Raw genomic sequence first — 25012 nt, 5'->3', positions numbered from 1 at the left:
GTTACTACGCGATTGTTGCGATTTTGTTTTCTGTGCGCTTTCAAAAATTCATTAGACATTGGGTACATAAGTATAATAATGGTTACTGAAAGTACAGTGGTTACAAAAGGTATTTGCACGTGTCCTTACTTTCGAACGAAGCATTTTTAAGCTACCCTTTTAGAAGTTTCATTTCCATGATACAAAATATTTGTAGCCATATGAGAACATTACTAAGTGTTTTTTTTTTATTTAATAATTTACATTCACAATTTGTCCAATTTGCACATTTGATGAAATTTTTTAGCTGTTTGATTATCGCGTGGGTGGCTACCCCCAGCGGGGTACCATCTTCGTGTTTGTTAGATTATATCCTTTGTGCACATTACTAAGTGATGCAAAATTGAATGTACTTGTTGCTTTATTAAATTTCGGCTTCACAGCCCGGAAATGGACTTGGTTTTACAATATCTTCTGAAACTCACACATACTTCTATCTTCTTCACAGTTGATTTCACACATACAAGGTTTATAAAGCTAAGCCTATTATTATATAAAAATATACAAGATCTGGCCGAATAAAATGTAAAAGCACGCGCGACGTAATTTCTTATGGAAAAGTAGGAAAAAAATATAGAGTAACATTTTTTCATTCTCGGCGTAGGTTTCGACAAAAATCGAATTTGAAAATATTTAAGTCGGTATTTAAAAATTTCATAAAATACAAGTATATTCGAACGTCACTAATTCTGGGCTAAATAATCAAGAGGAGGTGATTTTACGTGCGAAAATAACTTGAAAATGTAGAATAACAATTTCTCATAAGCCGCTTTGTTTCCAAGAAAAATAAATCGGAAAATTTATCGTATGCACGTACTATGCCGATTCTTAATTAAACACGTTCAAACTCTATTTTCTTGAAAATGACGCATTAAACGGACAAATTTTATCTTACACTCTTTACTTATTTTCGTATTTCGAATTACGTCCTATTGATTATTTAACCTGTTAACCGCGGAGTTTCGTTTCAGAAATCCCTGACGGGGTGCGCGGATAAAATCAAACGATTTTAAATAAATGCTCTCATGATAGATTTTACGAAAAAAGTAATGCAAAACGAGGAAGAATTACATTTTTATTCGATAAAAAATTAACAATTCATTGTTGGAAAAGGTTATTGCAAAACTTAAAAATTGCCAGAAAATAAAATTCACAAACAAGAAAAATTAAAGAAACAAAATCGAAGAAATTCAGTTGATTTCAGTGTGGTATTTTTCAAAGCAAGAGTGGCATTTCTCGGGTCAAACACGTGGCTTCACTCTGACTCTTACGGATTCCATTTTTTGAGCAGAACTTCACATATTCGCGGTGAATTTGCTTTTGATATTGTAGTTGGTATAAAGTTGAGGACATATTTTCCGATGAGACGTGTAGGTTTTGCAGCTGCAGTTGGTCGACCAATATTCAAAGCTTGTGCTTGCTAAATTGCACATTCTTCGACAATTTCCTCAACACAATTCGAGAAAAAATTTTAATCGAAATAGTTTTCTGTTATGTTTTTAATATAATACGCAAGAGTTCGGACACATAACTTCTACGAGGTGGAGAAATATTTTCTTATAATACTTTCTCGTCCTTTTTCTTGTATTTTTCTTGTAAGTGTATATGATGTAATTATTCCATCGCTTCTGTCCACGCCGCCCACTTCCTCGTCGATTTCCTCACTCTAACGCCTCGCTTCCCTATTTCCATCATATTAGCGTTATAAATTTCACTAAGGAGCAGTACGTCTCTTTTATCTCGGCACATCAATAGCATTATTTTGTTCTTATATCTTGCAATACACCTTTTTTAATGAAGATGTTTTTATATCTCGAGGAACATCGAGTCTCTTTTGTCGCAAAGTACCAACAATATCTGTCTTAAAGACACATAGCTATTTCGCGAGTTTTATGCTGGTGTACCAGCTATTCGCATATACTCTAAACGCTTGGTGTAATAGGTCGTGTAATAGAATCGCAGAGTTGCAGAACGATGCGAATTGTGGCCTTATATTTAGGATAATTTTTACCATAATCTGTATCTTTTTCAATGTATATACAGAAATTCCAAATGTATCCAGATTGACTTTCGCGTAATACGCGAGACTTCATTTCAAAACGACTCATTTTAGAAGGAGTATAGCGCTTCCAAGACTTCCCGATGGACGCAGTAAAGTAGGCAAAACAGTTTGGAAAATACCCGATATACGCAGTGAAGTACACAAAACAGTTCGGGGAATAGCCGATATATGCATTAATGGGAATAATCAAATAATCAAACTTTTTTTATAAAGTACATACTGGGTTCACTGGAAGCGTAAAGGAAACATACCACTAAATGTCATTTATATCACTTTCTACTAAAATTTACAGCTTTCATAGTAAATGGTAATTTTTTGAATTAAATTTTTTTTATTTTTTAAATAAAGTTTTACATTGACGTGTATGCACGTCGAACGCAGTAAATTGGTTAAATCCAGTCGGTAATTAGCCAAGTTCAAGTATACTTGATAAATTTACAAACTCGATTTTTCCGCATTTTATCCGTTGAGGTTATTAGATGTATAATGAGAGAGACGCGTGGATAAATTATAAGGTAGAAAAATATATTTGAAATACGGAATCTATGAAAAAGATACAAAGATTGAAATAATAATATGAGCTGGTCCAGATCCGCACACTAGCAGTGTTACTCTGTAACTGAAAAACCCTGAAGCCAACGTCGCCTTTCGACTGTTTATGGCCTGCCTTCGTCGCAGTCTTTTGTCTATGCGCTGTCGATGGCTTCAATGCTTTAGAAAGTTAAAAAGACCAGATGTAGAGTTTTCTTAAAAGCAGTGACCTTCAACATTATCGAAGACCAAGTCGAGGAGGAACAAATTTTATTTTATATTATTTTCTTGTTTTTCCACAAGGAATCACGTCGTGCCCGCTTTTTACGTGTTATAAGACCAGATCCTGTATGTATATATATATTTCGGGTTTACATTAGAGGCGTATAATGAATCTTCACGTGAATCGTTGTGATGTACTATAGATGATATTTACTGATATCAATGTGATTATTACAGAGTGTAGCAAGTAATAACGGCGATTGAATGATCGAGATGTCGATGACAATGAATTTAGGTTCGATAACGAAACCACGGTCAACGGGATGACGAATGCGATGTGATACACGATTTTGGTGTGACTCAACGTACAAGTTCACAAAGGATATAACCTAACAAACACGAAGATGGTACCCCGCTGGGGGTAGCCACCCACACGATAATCAAACAGCTAAAAAGATTCACCAAATGTCCAAATTGGACAAATTGTGAATTGAAATTATTAAAAAAAGAAAAAAAAAGAACGTACAAGTAGAACTTATCTGAATGAACTGAACCGCAGTCCAAGTGGAACTGTCCTTATATACTCCTCTCCGTACCTCTCGGGTCAATCTTCGTTTTTAAGGAGAGCTATATAATTATTCCATACCTCTGTCAGGTACACGTCCCTTCCGTGACCGTGGCTACGTTCAGTGACCCGTTATGTCACTTCGAGCCCAAGCCCACTGTCATAATACTCGGATTAGATCATAAACAATTATTTCTCAGTTTTATTATTTAAGTACAGCTGTAATAAAAAATCTGGACTAAAGTATTGGGGACCTTCCCAAACGTTCCAAAAGAAAGGCCCCGATGTCCTTTCATCTCCGACATATATATACCTATGTATTGTACTTGAACCTGACTAATTGGTACCTGATTAAATGCAACAATAAGTACAATGATGCGTCGATACTTTGTGTAGCCACTATATATGCATGTAAAAGCTCAGGATAAATCAGAGACTTCCACGATGGAGGGTTTGTGGAGGGAAAGCGCGAGATGGCGGAAATCGGGTTGAAAGGGTGGAAGAAGGAGCACGAGGAGGTGAAAAAGAAGAGAATCAGAGGTGGAAACGTGGCCTCCCCCGTGGCCCTGTTGGCGTTCAGCAACCGTTTACGAGGCATAAACGCCGAAACAAAAGGCGGCTGGGCGCGAAACAATTAAAAACGTTACGCCCGATCGCTCTCCACCGGTTCACCCTTGCCACCACCCCCACCCTATTCTTTCTTTCTTTCTTCTTTTTTTGTGTCTCTCCGCCCCTCACCGCTTATATTCACGATCATTCTCTCTCATTCTATCTAGTTCTGTCTCCGTTATTTTTTCGCTTGGTAGCTTGTCGCGAGGCTCTTTAACCACCCCTATAGCCATCGAATCGAGAATGAAAAAGGGACCAGGAGGGGGTGGAACGTGTATAGGCATCCCTTTCTAACTTTGGGTGCGGAGCACCCGGTTTTTGCACCCCTTTCGCCGGCGAAACACGAAAACACACGGACGGATAAACCCCGACGCCCACACGTCCCAACGTGGAAACAAAAGGGGAATCGCGACGATTTAATGACTGATCGGGCTGTTGCTCGCTGTGTCGTTTAACTCGGCTCTCTGCCATATACCAAGATCTTATGTATCATGGTTTTCCTTCTTTTCCTTCGTCATATGTTATGTGGTTCTTACGTGCATCGGATGACCTTAGTGTATTGTTGATTCTTCCTGTTAGTTTGTCTTTCTTTCCACTTTAGCTTTTGTCTTGTGCGTTGTTCTTTAGTGAAGTAGTTTTTTTTCGTGATTCTTCTCCCTGGTTTTATATGCAAAAGGCTGAAATATATAGAAAGTGGTGTTAAAATTAAAATACATCGAGCACTAGAAGCAGATATTCAAAAACGCAGTATCTATTATTTACATATAAATTAATATATATCAATAATTCATAAACATAATTTTTGTACCAAATCATATAGAAGAACCTAGTTTAATTTAGCTCTTTCCTCTCTCTTTTCTAACCAATTAGAATCTATTGGATTGGCAAGTAAGTACTTGCGGATTTTGTCATTAGGTGGTATTGACAAAATTTGCAATCACTTAGTTGCCAACCCAATATTCCTCTAGTTCGCCTTTTCTTATTTTTCTTCCGTCTGTATTCCTTCCAAGATTCTTTTTCCAAAATTTGAAGTACTTATCAAACACGAAGTCAAACATCATGGTAAACCGCCATCAGCATCAAACAACGCTATCACTTGAAACTATAAAAAAACATCAGCAAACCTCAAACACTCAGTTATATGGTGCAATCACATTCCACGTAAAATCTAGTCGGGGAACGCTCATTCATGCCGAACGCGATGAAGACCAGGCATCAGAGAATCAGATCCAGCAGCAGCTGGATGTAGTAAAATACAGCTCTCGTTCCTTCTTTCCTATCGACGAATAAAAACCAGAGTAGAAAAGGGGTGGGGACGTGTGGATGGTTAAAAAGCGGGTGAAAACATTCCTGGGCCGATCGCCGTGAGATTAATTAATCGGATGCGACGGGGAGTCGCGTTGAAAAAAAGACGTTTGGTCGGCGAGAGCTTCGTAATACATTCCAGTTACCGAGGCAGCCAGTGGATGGCGAAGTAAATCGGGTGCGGTGCAGCGTGCATCGTGCACGCGCCGGAAGAACGAGCGACGAACGTGAAAAGGACTTCTCATTATTACGTATCGATACGCCCGGAAAATAGCAGAGGCCCGGCGATCCGTGGCCTCGCCGCGACAAAAATCAACGCGGGGAAATCGGCGCGGTCGAGGGCTGAGCTGAAGAAAGGCAAGTATTGAGAGCGTGAGGAAAGCGGCCCGAGATAAAGAGGGTGGATGAGACGAAGAAGAAGAAAAAGAAGAAAAGGTGGAGAATGGAGTAGAAGGCGGTTGGAGAGAGTAGTGTGTGCTGGGAAAAAGAGGAAAAGGACTGAATTAGGTTAGGTTCGCATTGGTGATGGGGCTAGGTTCACGTCGGAATGACAATCATATTTCGATGGATATACTGTTTTTAGGTATTTGGTTTTCGTGTTCGATATACATATGTGTATTTTGGTTGAGATATTTGGTTTAGTATTCAGTTAGTATTTCAAATTTTGGAAAAACTTTTGGAAGTGATACAAATATGGAGAATAAGGAGAAAAGGAAAACTGAAAGGAATAGATTGTAATTGATTAGAAAAAAGAGAAAAGGAAGTGAATTAGGTTAGGTTCGCATTGGGAATATGTGACAATTGAAATGAGAACTATGTTTCGATCAATATTTTGTTTTTAGTGTTCGATATATATATTTGGGCCCAATATTCAATTAGTGTTTCAAATTTTGGGGAACAATCTTGGGAGGAGTACAAACGTGAAGAATAAAGAGAAAAGAAAACCTAGAAGGAGTAAATTGTAATTGTACAGAAAAAAAAGAAAAAGTGTCGAATTAGGTTAGGTTCACATGACATGTGTAGGAATTCTAATGAAAATTATATTTCGATGAATATTTTGTCTGCAAATATTTGTTTTTGTGTTCGATATACGTATTTGAGGCCAATATTCGATTAGTGTATGAAATTTTGGAGAAACATCTTGGGAGGTGTACAAACGTGAAGAATAATAATAAGAAGGAAACTAGTAGGAATAGATTATAATTGTGCAGAAAAAAAGAAAAAGTGTCGAATTAGGTTAGGTTCACATGACATGTGTAGGAATTCTAATGAAAATTATATTTCGATGGATATTCTGTCTTTAGATGTTTGTTTTTAGTGTTCGATATACGTATTTGAGCTCAATATTCGATTAGTGTTTTAAATATTGCGGAAAAATCTTGGGAGGAGTAGAAACTTGAAGAATAAGAAGAGAAGGAAACTTGGAAGGAGTAGATTGTAATCGATTAAAAAAAAGAGGAAAGGAGGTGAATTAGGTTAGGTTCGTATTGGGAACGTGTGGGAATTGGAATGAAAATTATATTTCGATAGATATCCTGTTTTTAAATATAATAAAGCGTCAATTATCCGAATCAGTTGAGACTGAGGTGGTTCGGAAAATCGAATTACCCAGTTGATAGCTGTAGAAATTAATCCTAAAATTACTTATTGAATACAGGAGTATTACTGCTGCAATTTGAAATTTGTTGTGTACTACGCAAAATATTAATTCATTTTTGAATAAGTGCTTTGAAATAACGATATACGTGCATTTATTACATACTTATCTAGATATAGCTTTTCACACGAATAAGAAGAACAAATATATACAATACATAATAATTACATATATTAATGTCAAGAAAGTCTATTTTTTAAAACAATCTGACCGGTTACAAGAACTGATGGCGATATCGACGATGAAACATGAATTCATTTCACGATCAAATACTGACTCGCATAATTGATGACTCGGATAATCGAGGTTCCGATAATATAATTGACGCTCTACTGTATTTAATTTTAGTCTTCGATGTATGTATCTTGGTTCAGTATACGTTCGGTGTTCCAAATTTTGGTAATCTTGGCAGGAATACAAACGCAAAGCATAAGAGGAACAGAAGAATAGGGCAAAGTAGATTGTAAATGATTAGAAAAAATAGGGTGAGAGGTAAATTAAATTACGCATGAAAGTAAACTTTCACATTAGAGATGTATGCATCGGCACGAAAATTATATTTCAATGGGCATTCTATTTTCAGATATTTGGTTTCAATGTTTCCGTTGTTGGTTGAGAAATTTCGTTCAATGTCTCCAAATTGCCCGAATGATTTCCAACCCGATAGTGTCTTTCTATCGGCAAATTTGACTATCTTAAATTCAAAGAAACTACAATACAAAGGAATCGTTAATACGCAATTCTCTTTTCAAATTTTATGATTCTTAAAACCTTGAAAGCCATTTTGCTTGCTGAGATGAGAGCAAGGATTAAACTTCTTATCTTCTTGAAGTTGGTTCAAAACTTGATTCTTCAAATCTGCCATATTATCTCGCGGTGTAACTCGCTGAAAGAGAACACAGAGGAAGGACAAAGCTCGGTGGCCCCCGAAGTCGCGAACAGCCGGTTACTTTACGATCTTCCGAACAATAGGAAATGATAATTCATAGTGGATGCTTCCTACGACCCTCGAATTACCCGGGGGTGTTCACAGGGGCCAAAGGCTGCGAAGTCCGCGGCACTACTGTGCAGTTATATGGCATCGACCAACACTGCTCGTGATAACTGTAACGCCTCGAAGGGTTATTTATTGCGGCGATTCGAACGTGCAACCCCTTTTTTCACACTCGCTGGGAATAGACAATAACGATGTGTCATCGTTTTTCCTCTCTTTTTCGTTCCGTTTACCCTTTCTTCGCGCTGCGTCGTGAATTTTTCAGGGAAAATGGGTATTTCGAGGTGCAAACGGCATCGAAATATCATAGTAAGGGTTGAATGCAGTTGAATAGACATATCAAGTTCGTTTCTGTTGGATTAATGGATTAAATTCTCATTGAAATATCGTGATATCTTTTGTTTCTTAGAATCGCATTTGTTGAAAATTAATATCCCAGCTTTGTAAGTGGATACTGTAACGTTTACAATTTTGAACGATCGTCAGAAACCACTCGTTAGAAGTAATATTATACTTGGACTACGCATATTTATGCAGATTTGTATTCTTATGAATGCAACTAAAAAACAAAAAAAAAAAAAGAAGAAAACGAAAACGAACCCTAAATATTGTAACGAGAGTATTTTATCTTTGTTTATTATTCGTAATTCGTAATCCTCTTTCCTTGCAGCTTAAGGATGACTTCCAGTTACATCGTATATCAGTAGTATAACAAGACTGTATTCTAGGTACATGTATGTTTTTACATATTCTACGCATAACATGTATTTTTGCATTTTTTAATTTCTCATAAATATATACACACCGGCAGTTTAATTATAACAAACTATCGGTCCGGTCTTGGCCTTTACTTATTGGCCCGGGACTTCATACGTGTAATCTTTTTCAACAATATTCAAACACTATTTTCTGAATTTTCATCGACTCGGTAAACATTCCGTGGTCCATGAAACAACACCGATCGTCACACAGCAAAGTCGTGATGATTCTGACATGTCGCAAGACAAGAAAAGAGAAGACATCACTCGCAGCTTTGTTATGTATACCGTGGCAGCGATTATAAACGAAACATGATCGTAGCGGAGAAGATCGCTCGTGCGAATATCCTTAAATTTTCTCTTGTTTATATTCTTGGCCCCATATCGTAGCGATTCATACTCTAAATTCTTCCCAAAGTCCCTAAACCGTATTCGAGAAATGCTCTTCGCAATAGTGAGAATCGCACAAAAATTCGTTCAGTGGTTCTCAGGATTAGCCTGAGCGTACGGACACTTAGAGTACCATCAGCAATCGATAATATTACTGGCAATTTTATTTTCTACTACGCACAGGAGAAGATTACAGCTTCGTTATTCCATTATCAGTATCGATCTAATATTTTAACTTTTATGATACATGACAACAACTTTTCCCAAAATTTCTTCCGTTTACATTTTCTTTCGCAACAGTCGTCTTCTTTCTTTTCCAAATTTTACAGTTGGGAAATTTAGAAGTATCGCACATAATTACGAGAAATGTTGTACACGAATATATATGCGTTGTATAGAGAGACACATGTGCACGTAGGTACATTCTTAGATAGCAGTACGTCCGCGATTAATTAGACATCCCTATAGCGTACAAGTCCGTAGACACTCTTGACCGATGACAAGACGCGCTCTCGAAGCAGATACACACAGCGGGCTGGATCGTGTGAGCACACGATTCGCGTTGTTGTAGGTCTACGCCCTAAACCCGGGACCGCGGCGTATCACCGTACGGTGGAGACAGACGCGGACAATGGAATCATGCGAGGACAATGCCGAATAATTTAGAATGGCATATAGATATCGGGAGCTTCCGGCCTACGGCGCCGCTGCATAATAGAGAATAGGAGTAATAGGACACAGGCTGCAGGGCAACTGTGGAGGACACGAAACATCCCTATAAATTTCGCTTAGGCCGGGTCGACAAAGACGACAAAGACGATACCAGCCAATCTTTTTCGATACAATCGTTTCTTGTCGACTACTTTGCGTAGAAACATAACTTTATACCTTTTGCGTGATATTTTCATCATATGGCACTTGGATAAGCTTAAATATAACTTATCACGCGTACACCTATTGGTTAGTTCATTAAGATCGGCTTGCATATCTTGTGCATCGGAGTAATTTAACTTAATTTAAGTTGATACAAAAGATTAAGATCATCCGCATTTACATAGAAGTAGTATAGCCTTGTTGAGCGTGTCAAACAGATCGTTCATGAATATAACGAAGAATAACGGACCAAGCTGGGAACATTCGAAATGCACCAGATGTGACACAGAGTTAAATTAGATCTGCAACGACACATGAACCTTTTTACATTTCTGTTAATAAAACATAGCTACGTATCTAACTTAATAAAAGTTCAATTTGTTAAACGGAATCCACCATGAAACAAGATACATGTTCGCCATTTTCTACTCTCATGAACCATCCTCCTTACATATTCGCAATCTCCAACATGGTAGATATTCCATTCATGCCCGAATTCGTAATAAATCTTTTGGAGGGGTCGTGCCGCGAGTTTGTCGACGTCGAAGCGAGTTTTATTAACTTCCTCAGTCCTCGTCCCACAAAGCACACCGGTGATACGTTACACCTTGGCGATGGCGATACAACGAAGAAGTTAGACATTTCTCGCTCGTGTGCGTTCGACAACAGAAGAGATTACAATAAATTGCATTCACCCTTCTCGAAATACAAGACGACCATTGATACGGGGATGTCGAATGAAATTTGAAGAGATTTCGGCTCACGATACTGTTCCCTTTTCTTCTTTCTCTTTTTTCATTTTTTCTTTTTTTATCCTTCTTCCCTTCTTTTCTATTTGGATTAGCGTTGTCGTCGTGTTTCTGGGCGTGACCTATCGCGATATTGTCTCCGTTTTCGCACCTTCCCCTATGCCTGCAGATTAAAATCGCTAGTAAGGTTTTAGTGGACACAGTGGATACCTGAGTGATCCGTTCGTCATTCATCTCGTTGGTGGCGAATCGTTGGAATGTAGAGGAAGCAACTTCCAAATTTGTAATCTGATTCTACGACAGATATTACCGCTATCCTTCGTTCGTTCCTTAAACGTTACAGAAATTGGATGGTTAAATAAAATATGATTTATGTTGTCTTTGTATTCAATTTCTTCATATAATTAATATACAGTAGCCACAAAGCGTATTTGTACATACCTTTATTTTCCAACGAAACATTGAACCTAATTAATGGAACCTAATTAATTACCAGACTGTGGATTTTTATGCGTATATGAAAAATTTATAAATCCACCTAATAAATATGAATATAAAAAATATCTGATGTACAGTAGTCATTATAAAATTTACGCATCTCGTAACAAATCTCTATGTAGATTTTATATCTCTAATTATCTCCATGAAAATACATGTTTGCATAAAAATCCGCGGCCTAGTAATTACAAAGGTATTTTCTGTAGTTACTATAAAGTTGCTATTGGAATAAGGATGGACTAACTTTCAATTACTCGCATTATAAACGATCCTTTCCTTTTACTCCTTGTGAAACGTGACTTGCGAATACACCCACGCGATCATCGGAGACCTCCCTTGGTTTCAAGGACGCGCGAAACACGCACATTGTTACGCCAGCTACGTTGAAAAAGAGGCAGAAAGACAGCCAACGTGAAGTCGCCCCCATGACGTCTAGCGCGTGAGGGTGGATTTCCCTGTTGGAGGCAGTGGGGTCACCGTGGAAGAATGATATTTTAATAACTGTCTGGTAATCCTTCCGACGACAATGGTGTGTTCATGATACCACGCGGGTAAAAGCTTCTTCAGCGTGGAATTTTCTATGGGTCGCAGCCAGCGGCTACATTAACACCAGCGGCGGCGATATTGCATTCCTTTCCCCTGACGGTGTCGATCGTCATTAATATCATTTTCAACAGCGTTGGAATTCGTGCCGGATAGTCACGTGCTCGATCGATACCACCCCGTGAATTATTGGTCGGTTCTTCCGTTTTTTATTTGTTCAGAAGCGCGACTTATTTGTCATTGTATTATTAGACTGCCACCAAATGATATTTTTCATTAGAATACTGAAATGAAAAACAACAATTAATCGTGAATTTTTATTCTACTAAAAAAAATATACTATATGATATAATTCTAATAACATAATAGATATAAAGGATGAAACTACCAGATGCTTGGCGAGTTATTTGTATAATAGGAAGAATTAGAAATAATTAAAAGGAACGATTATATATTAAGGAATTTTTTGTAATAATACAGTACTTTGGAAATCACTAACTAATTAAACTCCTTTTTTTCACTTTTCGATATAAACATCCCATCATGCAACGATTAATTATTCGACTGAACAGCCGAATCATCCAAAGGAAACTTCATCTGTCTATTTGCAATTATTTATAAAATAAATAAAAATTGTTCTATACGTAATCTCTGATATATCCTGCCAAATATAATAAAGTAGCGATAATTTTATAATTCGTAAATTGATCATTTTTATTATTAAACGTATGTAAAAGTTTTAGTCTTCTTTTCAATTTTCCTTTATTTATATGTAAATTCATTCATCGTGACCAATCCATCATGAAGTTGGCGTTTCAGATAGATTAATACCAAGAAAACAATTGCACAAAAAGGCGGTAAATTATATCCATTAAAAGTACGTAATTCTACATGAATGCTTGAGGAAAAGACTAAAACTTTTGCATACTATAATATAATATATTATATATAAAATTTGCTCATATAATAAAATAGCAATACTAAATCAATAGCAAATTCAGATACTCTTATATTCATTTCAAATATATAACATATCAGACGCGTTATTTCAAACTTATTGGAGCAAATTATCGTCGAACGTTCTACCGTACTTCAATTTGCTTGTACACGTGTACAGTACAGTGTACAGACGTCTAGTTGAAGAGGATTGGAGAGACTCGTGGTGACTTCAACGCAGTCAATCTTGGCTCTTTAAAAATTTCTTCGATCCGTCGTTACCGAACCGCTCGAAACTTGTATTTCTGCAGGAACGATTGAGTTTAAGCGAAACGGAAAACTATAATCCGACTCGTTTATTTCTTGCAGGACGGTCGTTACGGGTCTCGTTACCGCAAAATACTGGGCAAGTATTGGAAACTATTATTGACGACCTTCGACAGACTTTCCCAACATTCTCCTCCCTTTCTCTTTGATTTCCTTTTTATACCTTGAAAAAATAAATAAGGAAGTTCGTAGGTATTTCGAGAACTTTTAACAAATTTGAGATGCTTTCGTATAATCAATTTCTAATTCTTATAATAAAATGGAAATACGTAAACTTGTTTGTGGTAAAAAGGATGAAATTAAAAGGGATAGAAAAATATAAAGTATGCAGAAGTATGATAGTACAAAATGTAACGTATTTAGTATTACACAACAATATAAGATTATCAAAATACTTAGCATTATGTGCTTTCTTAAAAGTGAAATTATTATTATTGTTAATAATTTAACAATATGAAAACTGACATTGTACGGAAAATTTAACCTAGGAAGAAGAGAAAATTACATATTAATCAATTAGTTAATGGTATCTATAATTTAATTTTGAACTTATGTATAGTTTCTATAATATTGAAAAAATATCTATCAATATTACACAAATGTTGAATAAGTTCTTCTTTAATATTCTTAATAATATTAACGAATTTGTTAAACGTTCCTTTGATATTCTTTTTGATATTAGTATTATGTACATTTTAAATAAGTATCATCTCAAATATCCGAATCAAAGGCAGCTACCTTGAAAAAAGCATGCAGTTACCCTCAGACAAATTTCTCACAAGTGTACCTTTACCGAGGAACATCGTACCGCGATCAGAAACCTTTAAAACCATCGTCACAGACAACTACACCGCGTGAATAGCGAAAAAGCAGCGATTCTTTCCATTCACGAACGCTCGACGAACCCATCTGTTCCCCCCATTGCGTTGGCCAGCTTCTTTCTTTTAATCCCTGTTTCATTAATAGTTCCCCAGTAATTCGAGCCCACTTCAGTTTCGTTCACCTCGAATTACCACCGACGGATTCCACAGTAACTTCCGTCGAGAGAGATTCCTGGAATAGACGCCCTGTGATCTCACTTTCTCTCCTTTTTCTCCATTGGAGGAGATTGCAATTGCCAAACTGTTACTTAATTCCCTTACATAACCTAAAAAAGCACAGTTTGAATTTTTATAACTGATAGGATTAAAAATTGATGGCACGATATGATTTTATTTTTATGATTGATTTATATGATTTTGATCTTATAGGATGATTGATTTTGATATATATGACTTTAGTATATTTTTTAAGAAAATACGTGATGTGCCAGAATAATCTGTCACTATAAAGTGACAGACACTTTGACGCTGGACTTATCTTAACTTTACTCATTAGTACTTGCTACAATGAGAAAGGATTACCCTGGTTATATGTTTGAGTAAAATTTGGAACGAATTTGAAAACGCACATAGAAGTACATTCTATTTACTACAAATATACATATCTGAACAGTTTTATGCATACAATTATCCTCATACTGAATCTTGTCCAAATCTAACAATCTATTCCAAACCTAACCACAATCTATTCCGAATTTACTACAGAAGCTACGCCGAATTTAGCAAATTTCAAATAAAGTTTCAAATAAATGAATACAGGATCAGAATGTGTCATAATAACGATTTCATCAAAAATCCGTTTTAGATACTAAAAGGGAACCTCATACAATTCAAGTCAGAACCTCTAACATGATCCAATCACAGTCTCTAGGCATTCAAAGATACTGAAAAAAACACGCAATCAAATTCCACTTTGCACACTAACTAACTAAGCGACGAATCTGCTCTCTATATGAAAAGAGAGCAATTGCGAAGTAGCAGCTAGCGGCAATTAAGTTAAACAGCGGAACACTCGATATAGTTGCTCGGGGCAAGCAGACCCCAGAGCAAGCTCGGGAGTGCCACTTGAAACAACCTTGTTATCGAAAGCGTGCGCGTCAAGAATTAACCCGTGGAACAGCAACGAGGGAAGTAGAAGAGAAAAAGGGAGAGATCGTAAGAACGAAACGTTAGGCTGGAAGCTACATTTCCTCGCCCTATATATGTATTACTCCCCCCCCCCCAAGTTCCTGCACTCGTCCCTTCTCTGTCTCGCTAATAAGTGGCCGGTTAAACTTTTTAACGAGCGGTCAACCGCAGTAGACTTCCTTCGACGGGCAACGCACCCCTGCTGGATTCTTTCAGGCACTGACGGCGACTTAATAGCCGTGCACGTGCATACATCTCCGCACGTTATAACGACACTCTTCAGATTGTATTATGTACGTAGTTTAGGAGAGTGCAGAGTGTAGTATCGTGGTGTACGTTATCGTAATTGAACAGTTTCATGGCATTTTTGGTAATTTACATTAATTTTTCACACATTTGCAATATATTTATAAAACGTAATAATACACTCATAATGCATTTATAATATGTTTATAATATAATATTTTATAATACATACAATATACATATAATACCTTTATAATATATTTTCTTTGTATTATGCTTTTTGTTATTTTTACAGTGGAACTGAGATACGTTTAGAATGGGTTTTGGTTAGGTCCGGATTACGTTTGAGCAAGATTTAGTTTGGCAACAGCTACATATATACATATTTACAATAAATATTATGTTCTAGTATGATTACAAAATGTTCTATATAAGAGACATAATATATCGATAAAAAATTTGTATAGAAAATATTCAAATATTTTCATCTTTGTACATACATACATGTATATCTATATAACGATAAATCGTTACACGTTCTCCGTTACGTGATTGGACGAAACGGTTCGACGCGAATATCAGCGGGTGGTAAATACGCGCGGGACTCACAATAAAAGATGCACAACGTTTTTTCAAGGGTGTCAAGGATCTGTAAGAGTCAATTCGGCGTGCGTCGTAGAACAATGTAAAGTGTTTGCTCGCTGGAGAATTTCATAGGTATTGTGCGTATTAATGCGCGGTTTTTCTTTTCTTTTCTTTCTTTCTTTTTTTTTTATTATTTCGCAAACGAACGATACGCCCTGTTTTGTTCCAGGCACAAAGAGGTCGAGAATCTCTGAGAGCACTACGGGAACAATGCTCTCCACGAGCGACACCGGTAACGAAGACGACCGTGACTCCGACTCCGGTGGAGAACTTCTTGCTGACCGTTCATTGGGTAAGGCTCCCTGAAATCTCGAATTTCGATCGATTCGTAACTAACGATTGAGGTTAGAATTGTAAATTTGAGTTATTACATGAAATAAATTGGAAGAAAAATTGTAGACTAGTTTTGTTAATTGTAATTCAATTTGCAAGAGAGTGTCTTCGTCTAGTAGAAATTTCATCCTTAGTTAAGTGATGTATGTATCTATACATATAATAGGTCACTATAACACGAAAGATATCAAATGTTTTTCAAATTTCCCGCAAAGACTTCATCATTAACACGTTTACTTTCAGCACCATATACAGAATAGAGAATTAATTAGAATTAATTGTAAGCTACAAAATACGTAAATGAATGTATGAGTATAGGCATAGAAAATTAGGTATTCACCTAATTTTCGTGTTTAGTTAAAACCATAAATAAACCTAACCTAAATAGAAATTGCTTAATAGTTTAATAATTGAATCTTTTGTATACAAGGTGATTGTATACAAGGCTGCGTATATATCTTTATAAATATTCATGTGTTTATGAACATAGGTAAACCTAATCTGGAAATAATTATTTTGTAACTGCAGTTCCGACGTCGGTTGGAATGACGGAGAACGATACAACGCGAAAACGATCAAATAGCTTGAATGACTCCGAAGATGGAAGCCCGGAACCAGGTTCTCAGAGTCCGACGCATACACCTCCACTGACGCCAGCACTAACGCCGCAAAGGGAGGATACGCCGGCGCCAGAGAATCTCAGCCTCCGTAAAAGCGGAAGCCCTCAGCAGACGCAACAGACCCTTCAGCCAGTGGATCTGGTGCAGCCTAGACCTAGTCCACCGTTACCCTCGTTGGCGGTAAGCTTTTTACCTTAATCCTTTTACGATTACGACTCCATATACGGGATTTCAAACGAAACGATTTCGATATAGAAGATATAGAGGAACCAATTTATAAGCTGTTTAGTAGTCAAATCGAGCAACTTCATTTTTTGTAATTTTTCAATACATATCTGCGGAAAATTTCACTGAAATCGATTGACTTTACCTTTAGCAATCCTTTTTCTGTGTGAGCTCGTTTTCAATTTTTTATGTATATATACCTAAATCCAAAGTTCGTCAAATTTGTGTAAACGATGTGATTTTATTAATGATATAAGTGATAATAAATATATTACGAATGTGTGTGCTTATGAAAATCCATGCTTTTTGTGGACATAGGAGACCCTAACCTAAATAGAGCTTTGTTTTGACTTCTAAACTCGTAAATTCAGTTATATAATTGTATTATGATAAGTTCTATTACTATTTTTTTCTTCTTCCATAATATTTAAAAATATATTCCATTAATTTATTTGTAATGAATGTATACATTGTTGCAAAAAGGCGACGTAGCTTATTTTGAACATAATCCCACGAAGGAGGAGAGCAAAGTTAGAATTATGTTAGGCGTGCTAAATTCAAAATGCTACTCCATAACCATTTCCACATTATTTCCAACAACATAAACAATGCTTACAATCTCTTTTCCAGGCTGCAGCGACGGCAGTACATTTTCCACCTTACGCTCCCCTCTATGGTCCAGCAGCGAGTTCTCTCTACTGTTCACCAGCTTTGTACCAGCATCAGCACCACCATCACATCCCAGAACCACGCGAGATCCAAATGCAAATGCAGATGCAAAATATTCAACAAACCTGCGGCCTTCAGTTACAACAGCAACAACAGCAGCAACAACAACAACAGCAGCAGCAACAACGATCGCCCGTCGACGTACTGTTGCGAGTGTTTCCCGGAAGACGTCGCGCGGACGTCGAGGCTCTGTTGCACCGGTGCAAAGGTAGGCACTGCAATCCGATATCCGCGGCCATTATTCGTGGACAGAACACGATCCTCGGCTGGTCCTCTGTACTGAGAGATCGTCAGACGGACACGTGGCTGAGAAACAATTCGAGAAGATTCGTCCATAGTGCTCTCGAGTTTCCATTACAACCCACGGCCGAGTTTCAACCCTTTTGGTCGCGAGATTCGTGGTACCCTTTGGGAATGAGTTTTGGGAGGGATTCTTGGAATTTTCACAGAGGTTAGGAATATTTTTATTGAAATTTATTGAAGGGAATTTTGAAAAGAATGGTATATAGATATTAGATTTGGTTTCAGGATTTGATGAAGGGGATTTTTAATGGATTAAGTATAGAATAGAGTTCCAGGATTAGGTTCAGAATTTGGGTTTAGGTTTAGAATTAGGGTTCCAAACGTGGGTTTTGGAATATTCTGAGGGAATTTTAGAAATATCTAAATAGAAAAATTAAATGCAACTTTAGAATATTCTGAGACAAGTTTAAAAATAGGTGATATGTGCTAAAGTCGCGTTAAAGAGTTGTAATAAATAGTATCTGCTATTGAAAATTTTGTCGATTACAAATGCAATTTTGGAATATTCCAAAACGATAATAATAGAAAAGAATAGATATTAGATCGAATTTTCTAATATTGTAAAGAATTTTTATATAAAAGCAAGTAATTGTAGATGCTAAAGGTAGATACTAAATAATAGATACTAATGTGGTTTCGCAATTTTTAAAACACTTTCTACCGAAGGGGTTGAATTGTCGGTTTCAAACCTCTCAAGAAACGAACAAATAGTATTTCTCAATCCAGTATTCTTAATCCAATAATTTAAAGTTTCCAACATAAAATAATCTACATAAATTAAGCATGCTATATAATACATCCCTTCCAACCTTCCACTATTTCCATTCCTAATTAAATGTACATCAAACTTTTTCCAATCTAATCTAAAGAAACAAATCAAAACGATAAAATAGCCAACAAAAAGTCAAGAAAGAATTGTAAAAAGAAAAAGAAAAAATAGGAAATAGAAACTGGCAGAGGTGTCTGTGTCGCAGGCGACGTGGTGTCGGCGATGGAGGTATTGGTCTGCGAGGACAGTCTCCAGCCGAAGTCTGCGTTCTCGCCGCTAGCAGGCGCGTTAGCGTCGGCTGCGGCCGCATCTGCCTCGGTCTCAGCCGCATATGCGAGCCGGGCCGCTTACTGCACCACTCCCATACCGTCGACCAGGCACAGGTTCCTGGCCGCGCCGTACGCGGGTACCGGCTACCTGCCCACGGTGATCAAGCCGCCCAATCAGAGCCTACACGCAAATGGAACAGGCGACGCCTATCGGGAGACCAGTCCCGATGATGCGAGTGACAAGACGAGCTACTCCGAGTGACCGGACGATGCGCAGGCCGCCACCTGGTCTTACCTGCAATAGCTTAGGGGTAACGGTGGGGAGGGATTTTGACCATGGAAATGGCGGCGCGTCCGCTGTCGTTTCTTCAAGAGGATGAGAAGTCATATTGGGGAGCGAGAGGGTTTCCAGAAGGTTTCCGGGTCTCTGTGGGATACGAAGAGGATGATTCGAGATCATTGTGACAAGAAATATTTGGTAATTTTCTATTGTTGTTATGATGACGGAAAGGAGGTTTGGAGGTGAATGGTTCTGAAAGGAAATTTCAAGCAGATGGCAAGATTGGCGAGGACTTGGGATTGAAGAGGATCCGATGTCAACTTGTGAGTTAATCAAGTTATCATTAGAGATTATGATGACATAATGAAAGATTGACAGCGAATGGTTCTGAATGGATATTTGGAGCAGATGCTAGAGATTGATAAAGATTTGGAACTATGTGATTTTTTAAAAAAGATACGATGTCACCTTACGCGTGAAATGAGTTGTCGTAAGGATTTGGAGGTTATGATGACGCAGTTTGAAAAACGCAGATGGAAGTTTGGGGACGAATAGTTCTGATGATGGAGATTTGCAACAGATGATAAGAATGAGACAGTGTCTTGAAAAAGATTGGAAACAGAAAACGGATCATGGAATCTAAGTAAGGAAGATAAGGAAGAATTGGTGAAATCTACAATTCTACTTACATACTTATGAATGTAACCTAATCCAAAAGGTCCAAAGAAGAAACTTCCAAAACATGTCTTTCCGAGGAAATTGCATATTTCCTCAAAAACATATTAGACGTATTACATACAAGGTATGTCACTTAAGAAGAAATCAAAGTTCTTCGAAGAAAATCAAATATGGCGGAAGAAGACGTTCCGTAATTTTATAGCGTGTGAACCACAATGAAGAATTCCCGTAGACCCTCTCCACCGCGTGCTGCGGATACCGTTAGAAAATTTTCAATTCTGAAAAGTTGAAGATTTTTTCTCGAACGTCTCTGAAGAATATATGAAACAGTGTGGCCAGTAATCCACCGAATAATACAACTTGTGTCGATCAGTTTCGTATAGTGTTTCGTTCCGTGAACGTACTAAGAGAAACAGATCACGATAAAGAGAATGAAAAACGAGCCGTTTGTGCGATGAACGGCTGTCTCATTGTAACAATATATCTTTATACATGTGTAGATAAAGCGACTTAACGAATTGTGTGTGTGTGTATGTGTGTGTGTGTGTGTGTGTATGTAGGTTATGTTCGAGAGAGAGAGAGAGGGAGAGAGAGAATGAAAGAAGAAAATTGTATTGTCACGATAAAAATTAACCAGTAAAAAGAAAACAGGAAAAAGGAGGATAGGACATGAGAAAGGAATTGTAAATACGCGTGAATTGCTTTAGCCTGATCATCCATTGCAGTTAACCGGAAATACTGTCACGGAGTATGTTTAGCGAAGTTACACCCGTAATAAATAACAAAAAGAGCAAAAACAAAAATAAGAAAATTAAAAAAAAATGATGTTGAGGAAAAAAGAACATAAAACGGAAAATAAATTACGTGTTTCTGGATACAGGAACATGTACGTATAACACGACCGATTATGCATAAGTGTTTGCCTGTAAGTATCACGGCTCTAAGATGTTTAGATTCGCCGGCGACCAGAAGCGTCGTTCTTTGTAGTTACCATATGTTATCCGAGAAAATGTATAGACGGTTTATGAGAATAATAAATAAGATATTGATACTCCATACATAGTATTCGATAATGAATCTTACCCTTTGTTCATAATTCAATTTTTCTTCTCTTTCTCTCCTTTTTAAAAGCTTTGAGCCTGAAAAGAATTTTTGTTTAAAATATAATATACCTATAAAAGGTAAATATCATATTTTGATCTCTATGCCTTTATAAACATCTTTGAATCTAATATTGTTTACTTACCACTATACTATGAACAACCAAATTTGTATATACATACATATATTTATTGATAGAAATTTAATAACTTCCATAAATATTAGTTTCTGTGTTTCAAACAATAGCGTAGAATTATTACTAATTATTTGTTATTTCTCCCATAAACAAAGTAAATTCTTGCTAAAAATATAAAATAATAAGGTTTGTAGTTTCATGGTGGACTGGTTTCCAACGTTGTTTTCGCGGAATTCGAAAAAGAAGCCAGTGAATAACGAACGATTACCACGGATCGGTGGTACGAAGCGAAAAAACAGAAAGAAAGCATCGAGGAACGCGAGGAATTCACTTTCCCCTGGGCCCGATATTTCCAGTGATTTTTCGTTTTTCTAATTTCTCTCTTCATACGGAACTTTATCGTTCGATGCACTATATACATATAGGTACACACTATGCTTCAAAACATGCATGAATTTATCCCCACCATAACTATGATTCTCTAGCCGATCTAACTAAAAAGAAAACATAGTTCAGTTGAGTGAATAAGACGCTATTATTTAGTGCTAATGATAAGTTCCTTTGTTTTATCAAAAAATTGAAAATCGTTGATTAAATTAGGAATAAATAAGAAAGGATCAAGTCTGAAAATTTGTTTTTAGAGAGAAACAGGCTCTAATTGTTTCATTGACTATGGTGTTTCAGTACGTTGGAGTGTTAAATTGCTATCAGTAAACATCTTTTAATATTCTCCAAATCAATTAAATTTGTGCTGTTATTACTACAGAGATGATTGAAAAAGTATCACAATTGTTCATTTCTGACAATGTATCACCGCCTATGGATATTTGACCATTTATAAACATAAACGGTAAGTTCTTAGATAATACTTAGATAATACTATTCTATCATAAGCTTAGACGACTTCATATACATTTCCATAATGTGACAATATAACGTGATTGCCAATGTTTAAATTGAATGCTAAACTAAATTAAAAAAGGAATGAAAGAATAAAATTCATATATTTTTTATTTTGGAATTATAAAAAAAGTCTAACAAAATTGTTGAGTATACAATTCGTGGTCAATAATTTCTCAAAAAATGGTTACCATTCTCATAACCAACAAATAGTTGTCCATCAGCAGTCGAGAAAAATTCTCGATTGTAGACAAAACGAGGATTCGATCGAATAAAGGTTGAAAGGAACACAAGTTTGTATCGTGATAAAGGGACAATCTTCCACTCGACTTGAAATTCTTAAACGAAGGGAACGCTAGGAGAAAAGGTATCGGATGTCGGATACAGTTCGCAGGTGCAGAAAGATAGGCAGGGCTATAGAGGGCGACGTGGACCAAGGAATCTTTGAAATTGGATCGGTTTCATGCTCGATGCACCATTTGGATCTCCGAGCAGTCGATTTCCTGCGAATAGATTCTCGGCGACGCGGCTAATCGATTTTACCACTCGATTTGCGACCAGATCCCTGCTGAATGATCGATTCAGTCCGTCAATCGTCCATGTTGAAAAGTGAAGAGAGAATGTCTTTCAATCCTTAATTTGAACAAGAGTGATTTTGTGAAATATATGTAGAACTTATTTCAAAGTATCATACATTAGTATGAAATGTCAATTTTCTGAGGTTTTCAGAAATTGTTATTATATCTCGCGCCTTAAGGTTCTATAGTTTTTGTGCATTGACCATGTAATATTATACTATGTTATAGGGAACTATATAAATAGTCCAACAATGGAAGTAGATACGAAAAGACTTTAGAAAACTCGTTCGAAAGTATAACTTTATTAACAATATAACTACCTTGACTAAATTGAAATCTAATACTAAATAATTTTGCAAGAAAACCTATGGGAAAGCATTCACTGTGTAAGTATAGCAACTACGAATTTTTAAATATTTCCCAACATTACTTAATCTCACCATCTCAATTTATTAAAGCCACCAGTTTTAGAATTGAAAAGTGCTTCGAATGCCACACATGTCCAAGTATAAAAATAAAAATCTACAGATATAGAATTGAGTGAATAGAAAAGAGATATAAAAATTTCATATTCTACTCCCTGAATCTTTTGTATGGTTATTTTCGTCGCGTAAGATGTTGCGTTATTGTACAATAAAATTGATTTCAATTTATTTACAAATATGATTCCTTTATATTAATTTATACATAACAAAACTTTATACAATTTATATAATAAATATATTATATATTTTAGATTGTTATCCATGAAAAAAAAGATATTTAACATATTAAGAAGATCTTTAGTACAAAATTGAAACAGCTATCATCTATATTATCGTCCCTTTCATATTTTCCTCAAACTTAAGATTTGTTAGCAGAAGGAAACCACAACCTGATATAATATGATCATATCATTTTTATCCTATTATGCATTTGCAAAATGTGAGAAACGTAATAATATCTCGACTAATTTCACCAATCCTCCGATATATTATAAAAACAGTAATTGATACGCGTTCTCCAGGTGCGAACAACGCAAACCCTCGACGAGGAATGCGACGAAACCGAATACAAGTGAAAATGGTTTTCCAAGCAGTGAGGCGGCCGTCCGTTCCACACCCGCTTGTTGGTTCGCCGTTGGAGCAGCCACGACTTTGCTAAATAAAATCATTTTCGCGGCCGGCGATACTCTAGGGAATAATTACGAGTGGTGGCGGATTACGCGCGTGCACCAGCCTGGCTGCCTGCTGGTACACGGTATCGATGAAATACCGATAATCGATTGCCCTATACAAGGCATATATCCGGTAGGTCGATGGCTGAACACGCGCCTACTGTTCTATACCCGGCAATTTGTACCGGTGCTGGCGGCGGTGCACGCGGTTGCATTATAATACCGCCGCGGCACGCTTATTATTTACGAGCGATGGCTGGCTGGCTCCAAGGGGTGGCAATATATCGACACCCCGCGGAGTTTCCTCCTTTGGCTACTGGTTACCATTCATAATGGAGTATAATGGCCCCCTTTCCGTCGTTCCGTGGCCGAGCCACAGGCCCTACAATCCAGGAGTTTAATCTGCAGTCAAAGTGCAACAACCCCCCATCGCCGTGTACTAACCAGCTTCTATATATATATATATATGTATATATATATATATACATATATCTGATTCTAGCTCTATTTCGCTTTTACTTATGTTCTGTATTTAACCGTAGAGACTGTCGTGGGTGAAATTTCAACCTCTCGCGAATTTCTGTTGTACTGTAATAATACCATTGCAGTGTTAGTTATAATCTAGTAAAATAATAATTTTTATACTTATTGTCTAATATTTAAAAATGGTACAAAGTTAGAGAGATATTGTTATAAACTACTGCAAAGCAATAATTTTTCTACTTTCAATCCAGCATCTTTAATATTTAGCAGTGATAAAAAATATAGTGCATACTGTTGATCTCTAAAATGAAAATAGAATATACTGGGGTAGAATTTTATAACATGATATTCTTTGATTATTAGTTCTAGGGGTTAAATTTATTTGTATTTATATTTGTATTGTAATCCTATGAAGAGGGAAAATTTCTTTTATGAATTGTTAATAGTAAAAACTTATTCCTTCTGATGCTTTTCTGAAGAAGACATAATACACT

At 36.7% G+C, this 25012-nt stretch overlaps 1 protein-coding gene across 2 annotated transcripts in view; it reads left to right on the top strand.

Annotated features, from left to right (window-relative positions):
- Positions 1-21179, top strand: part of LOC122569750 (doublesex- and mab-3-related transcription factor A2) — a 32388-nt gene extending 11209 nt beyond the window's left edge. Inside the window, exons 3-7 of one of the 2 annotated variants that reach the window (XR_006317567.1) lie at positions 16128-16250; positions 16820-17091; positions 17767-18073; positions 19143-19684; positions 19760-21179. Coding sequence is in view for 1 of the 2 variants with exons in the window: in XM_043731289.1 (XP_043587224.1) it covers positions 16128-16250; positions 16820-17091; positions 17767-18073; positions 19143-19468 (1028 nt within the window). In the remaining variant the exon portion in view is untranslated. Of the gene's footprint in view, positions 1-16127; positions 16251-16819; positions 17092-17766; positions 18074-19142 lie in introns of both variants that reach the window. The other variant, XM_043731289.1, reaches the window with a different exon arrangement.
- The last annotated feature ends 3833 nt before the right edge of the window (positions 21180-25012 follow it).

Source organism: Bombus pyrosoma, linkage group LG7 (genome assembly GCF_014825855.1).
Source record: "Bombus pyrosoma isolate SC7728 linkage group LG7, ASM1482585v1, whole genome shotgun sequence".
Taxonomy (NCBI): Eukaryota; Metazoa; Arthropoda; class Insecta; order Hymenoptera; family Apidae; genus Bombus; species Bombus pyrosoma.
Note: the sequence above shows the minus strand (reverse complement) of the source record. Positions and strands in the feature narration are given on the sequence as shown.